This window comes from Cynocephalus volans, chromosome 10 (genome assembly GCF_027409185.1).
Source record: "Cynocephalus volans isolate mCynVol1 chromosome 10, mCynVol1.pri, whole genome shotgun sequence".
Taxonomy (NCBI): Eukaryota; Metazoa; Chordata; class Mammalia; order Dermoptera; family Cynocephalidae; genus Cynocephalus; species Cynocephalus volans.
Window position 1 is genome coordinate 60230846 of NC_084469.1, and position 5677 is coordinate 60236522.

Genomic DNA, 5677 nt, shown 5'->3' on the forward strand with positions numbered 1-5677 from the left:
GGCCTTCATCTGAGTGGGAGGACATGGAAATGGGCTTAGGCTCCTGCTCCACAACACCAAGCAAAGACTGACAGCAGCAACCTTGGGCCCTTTGAACAAGTGGGATGCAGTGCGTGAGCCCACTGAAGGATTCTTAAACCAGACACAAGGCCAGGTGGGTGGAAGCTGGGGAAGGTGCACTAATCCAGTAGACAAAGTTCTCCTCTGCTTCCTAGCATTGCTGAAAGCCCCACTCACCCCTCAAGCTGCTTAATGATATCGCCTGTCTCAACAAATCAATGGGACCACCCACAAGCTGACTAGACCCCAGGAGATCAGAGTTCAAACCCTGACTCCCCACAGAGCTGTGGCTGTAGATCTCAGCTTCTCTACCCTGTTAAAGGTCTTGGCATGCCTGCTCTAGCTCAGCAGCAAGAGGCCATTGTGAGAAATGGGATGGAAATGACTCCTTTAAAGCACTATACAAAGTCGTTAAATCTTTATTGAGGCCTTTACTTGCCAGAAACTGATCACACAAAGGCATAAGGCATGGTCTCTGCCCTCGAGGAGCTCACAGTCTAGTAATGAAGACGGACGGACGAGGAACTGATTCTCACAAGGGAAGGGGTGGGAGCTGCAGTCGCAGAGGCGGGAGCCATTGTCCCACCTTGCCCCTGTCTTCCAGGCTGGCTGGGAGAAAGTGAATAGGAAGCTTATCATCGACTCTCCTGCCTTCTCTGTGACAGCTGACTTCTCTCACTCTGTCCTGGACATCATGAGAGCACCAGGGAGAGACAAGGATGAGGAGGATATAGTTGCTGCCTTCAAAAAGCTAGAACACCCTGGCAGGATATATACAACAGTAACTTTATTTCCTGAAGCCACAAACCAGTGCAGCAGAAGCTGGGGATACTGGGGGACGTCAGAAAATGAAAGGCTGGGCCAGCCCAGTCCAGTGGTGGGAAGGGGAAATAAAGGGGAGGAGGGTATCCAAGGCCAGGGAAGTAGGGCGAAAGGGAAGTTTCCAGGTGGAGAAAATCACGGTAAGGCACCAGCAGCCATAGCCAACAAAAGGGCTGCCAACCCAGCCGAGGGAGCTGCAGAGCCTTTATTAGAGGGGTACTGGGCCCCACCTTTTGCAGGATACTGCCCCATATTACTGCGGTCCTGGTGGCCAGCGGCACCTCCAGCCAAGCTGGACTCCTCTTTCCAGGGTGCCTCAAGTTCTACTTCCTGTGGAGGAGTCTGACTGGTTGGGGCTGTGGTGGGTTTGGTGGTAGAGGTGGGGGTAGTTGGGGCTGGGATGGCAGTGGTGGCAGAAGTGGTTGAGGCCAGAGTGGTGGGCTTCAGAGGGGGCAGCAAGACAAGGGGTGGAATTTGAGGGGAGAAATAAGTCTTGTTGCGGAGGTCGGAGTTACAGCGGGACCCCTGGCAGCAGGAGCCACTGAGTGTGAACCCTGGGCCTGTCACGCCATCCCGGGTGCAGAACTCGTCCTGGACACAGCCCCGGACAGGCAAGGATACAGTCACATTCGCTGCAGAAGGGAGACACAGATAGGTCAGTGGTTGGAGGGAGGTTGTCACAGCCAGAATGAAAGTTAGGGGCATCGGGGGCAAGGCAATACCAGAGAACCCCCAAAACAGGACAGAAGGGCTCTGCATCCATTAATTCAAAAATCTCAACTTAGGTCCAATTCGAAGAAACATGGACACACCAGTCTTGGGCACATGATGGACCACTTGTGTGCACATGATGGTGCTTTGAGAGGAAAAGCACGTAGGCTGAACTACAAGTTTGCCTTAAAACAAAGGGATAGACCTGGATACAATACTCCCACAAGACCAAAGAGCAGAACAAACTTCCCCTACACCCCTCCCGCCACTTTCCCCATCCCTCACCACCACCACCCCTTCCCCGCCAAAATTTAGTCTTAGAGTCAGAACTACATCTCTCACAGTACACCTGGCAGAGGATGGGGTTTGAAGAACTTCATCTCACGTGGTTCTCTGCCTAGAGGAGGCCAGAAGCCTGGACTACATCTCTTCTAATACTCTGGGACAGGTGGGGACCCCTTGAGTTTTAAAGGCTTAGAACTAGATTCTCCGCAGTGCCTGGGCAGAAGCTTAGAGGCTTACATACATTTCCCATAGCACGTTCTCCCATTCTGTACCAGGAAGCCCTCTATGGTAATGTATTTCTCCTACAAAAACCTCCTGGACACAAGAATCCCTATCCCCATGCTATTTGGGGAGTGGGACTTCATTCCCCATGATGCTCCAGGACAAGACAAGCACTTAGGCCTACAGTTCCCTGAATGCGTTGCAGGTGGGGGAACCCTTTGGGTAAAGGGATCCCTACTGCCTGGGATGCCTCAGAAAGGCTAGACAACTCCTGTGCTCCGGGGCTCGCTCACCTGCCGTCAAGGTGACGTTGCCGTCGAAGCAGCCCTTGAACACGCGGTCGCCGGCGTTGTAGCAGCTCACGACGGGCGGCGCCGTCCCCTGGCACTCGGCGCGACTGAGCCCCACGCAGCTGTAGCACTCAGCACCGTTGCGCTCGTACGCACTCTCATTGCCTGCGAGGCGGCCGGGAGGAAGGAAGGAGGTCCGCGGGCTCCGGCACGGCCGCTCAGCCTCTAGCCCCGCCCGCGAGCCTACAGCGACCGCCCCCAGCCCATGCCTAGTTCTCCCGCCACTGCCGCAGCGAGGGATCCGTCCGCAGCGAGGGATCGGCCCTAGTTGTCAGCCCTGAGCTAGCTCCGCCCCCACGCACCTGCGGGGTTGAGCTCCCGCGAGGTGAGGTTGAGCTTGGCGTTGCAGCGGTCCCGGGCGCACTGCTGCAGCTGGATGAATGCCAGAAGCCCGTGAAGGTCCAGCCCGCGGTCATTCTTGCCAGGGAGTCCCGAGCCGCAGCCCCGCACGGCCACCGAGAACTGACCGTGGACTGCGGAGAGGGGAGGGGCGGGGTCAGGGAGGGCGGGGCCTCGGAGGCGGGGCTTGGAATAGAACCAGGCCGGGGACAGACGGGCGGGACCGCGGGCCGGGGCCTCTGCAAGAGCAGATGCGAGAAGACGTGACAGACCGAAGGAGGGGCAGGGTCACGGAGCGGTGAAGCCTCAAAGACGTGAGTCCGAGGGGACAGACTGGCTGACAGACAAGAGGCAGAATCGAGGCGGGAAGCTAAGGGGAGGAGAGGATTCCCTCAGAGCCAGAAAGGGGTCGGGAGGTCTCAGTGATGCGGAGGAAAGGGTGGAGAGGATGTGTCCTCGTCCCAGACTCGGGTCCCCCCAGTCCGCCCCACCCAGTTCGGACTCTCAGCCCCCCACCCCTCTAAGCCCTGATAGAGAAGGCCAGGCTTGGAAAGAGGGGCGAGTCTGTGGTGAAGGGATCAGGACTGGCTGAAAGGGAGGGATGGGGCCGCCTTAAAGGGGTGTGGCCAGATTCAGAGAGGACTGTAAGGAGGCGGGGCGGACTGGAGGAGCCTGAAGGGGCGCGCATGGAGCACGGGACCCACTCACTGGTCTCCACCGCCCCCACGGTCTCTGTGCAGACGTCCACGCCCGGAGCGCACTTCACCGTCTTCATCTTGTGCGGAGAGCATCCGTCATCTGCTTTCTGCACGCAGCTGTAGCACTCCAGGGCCTGCGCTCCTGGGAGGGCGGGGCCGAGCAAAACTGAGCGATCCTAGCTAAAGGGGAGCTCCCCTAAAGGAGAAATAGTCCTTCCCCCTCCCTCTGTCCCCGGGATGAGACAATCCTATTGCACATCCTTTTCCAGGTCAGGTGTAGGGAAAACCTGCCTACAAATCTGGGGGCGTGGGATACACTGGACCCTTTTCCTTCACACCCTCTATACCTACCGTGGGAGCATCCTTCCCACAGTCGCATATGCCCATGTGAGAGGATCTGTGCCATGGGGCCCCTCATCCCAAGATAGGGGGGATACCTTCCTACAGTTCTCTGCCCAGGATGGGAGAACTTTTCCCACAGTCGACTGAACCCATTGAGGGATTCCTTCCCAAAGCTCCTTCTGACCAGGACAGGGGATCCTTTCCAAAGCTCCCCTCTGCTCAAGACGAAAGACCTCTGTCCACAGCCCCTCTGCCCAGGGCAGGGGAACTCTTCCCACAGCCTACCTCTACTCAGGATGGAAGAACTTTTCCCACAGTCCTCTCTATCCATGGTGGGGGACACTTCCCTCTGCCTCTTCTGCTATGCGTGGAAGAACTTTTCCCACAGTCCTTCTGCTTATGGTGGGAGATCCTTCCCACAGCCCTCTCCGTAGGTCGTGTGAGAAAGACTTCTCCCTAAGAGCCCCAACTCTACTCCCTCCGCCCCCTCCAGCCGCAGACCCACCTTCGAGAAGCAGCAGCGGCAGCAGCAGACAACCTGTAGTACAGATCACTGCCCGGGCACCTACTTTCCTGGTGGGGTTCATGGCTCCGTCCTGCTCCCTCAGCGTCCCCCCTGGGTGTGCCGCCTCTCAACCCGGGCCCTCTTACCTGAGCTCAGGATGAGTAACCTACCCCCGGGCGACCTTGGCCTTGCCCAACCAGGCTAACTCAGCGTCCTCCGTGGGGCGGGACCCCGCCCCTAGGTGCGTCACCCAGAGGGGGAGCGGCCCCTTCCCTGAGAAGCTGCCTTTCCCAAGGAGGGAAAGGACGGAAGTCGAGGTTCTCTGACAATTGTCAGGAGAAAGTCTCTCTCTCTCTCTGTGTGTGTGTGTGTGTGTGTGTGTGTGTGTGTGTGTGTGTGTGTGTGTGTGTGTGTGTGTGTGTGTGTGTGTGTGTGTGTGTGTGTGTGTGTGTGTGTGTGTGTATAGGAGAGTGCTGGGGCTCAGAGAGAGACAGGGGCTGCTCAACATTCGGCATTCTGTAACTATTTAGTGAGAATCTACAGTGTGCCTGGTTTTGGTCTGGGTGATGCTGGAGATTAAGACAGAACCAGTACCTATCCTCGCAGAGCTCACAGTCTGAGGGGGGAAACAGATGTTAAATCAAATAATCATACAAGTTGTTATTTACAAGGGAGACTAGGACAGTGAAGGAAGACTAGGGAGCTGCAAGGAGATGAGGAGTCTAGAAGTGGGGGCTGGTCAGTGAAGGCTTCCCCGAGGAGGTAATCTGAGATGTGACCTCAAAGACATGAAGGATTTAGTGAGGTGGAGCAGGACAGAGAGGGCGCAAAGTGCATGACAAGCAGAGGGAGCAGCCATGCAAAGAGCAGGAGGTGGCAAGTTGCATGCACCATTCAAATGGAGAGGAGAACAGTGTGCTTGGAGCTCAGAGGGCCAAGGAGAGAAGGGTGGACACTGAGGCGGAAGAGTCAGGCAGGGGCCAGACTGTTCAGGGTATTGCAGGCCCTGAGAAAAGATTTTGATTAATTTTGAGAAAGGTGGAGAACATTTGAGAGGGTCTAAATCAACTGGGGGACACAGTGAGATTTGCTTTTTAATATGATCAATCTGGGAAATAGTGCAGTGAATGGCAAAATAAAGAGCGGGTTGCTCATGCAGTGGACTACCACACAGCCATGGGAATAATCCAGAGACTGGTATATGCAGCAGTACGAATGAATCTCAAAAATTCTGCTGAGCTAAAGAAGCCTCAAACAAAACCTACTGGGTAACTCCATCTGTATGAAGCTCTAGAACAGACAAAGCCAGGGGTGATAGCAATTGGAACAGGGATTACCTTTGG

The 5677-nt window shown here is 56.1% G+C and overlaps 1 protein-coding gene across 1 annotated transcript; it reads right to left on the reverse strand.

Annotated features, from left to right (window-relative positions):
• Positions 1-475: 475 nt before the first annotated feature.
• LYPD3 (LY6/PLAUR domain containing 3) lies at positions 476-4416 on the reverse strand. Its single transcript, XM_063112724.1, has 5 exons — positions 4335-4416; positions 3498-3629; positions 2753-2923; positions 2394-2555; positions 476-1514 (listed from the first exon to the last, which is right to left on the reverse strand). Exons 1-5 carry the CDS (start codon positions 4414-4416, stop codon positions 1018-1020), a joined length of 1044 nt encoding a protein of 347 aa, XP_062968794.1. The 3' UTR covers positions 476-1017.
• Between the last annotated feature and the right edge of the window lie 1261 nt (positions 4417-5677).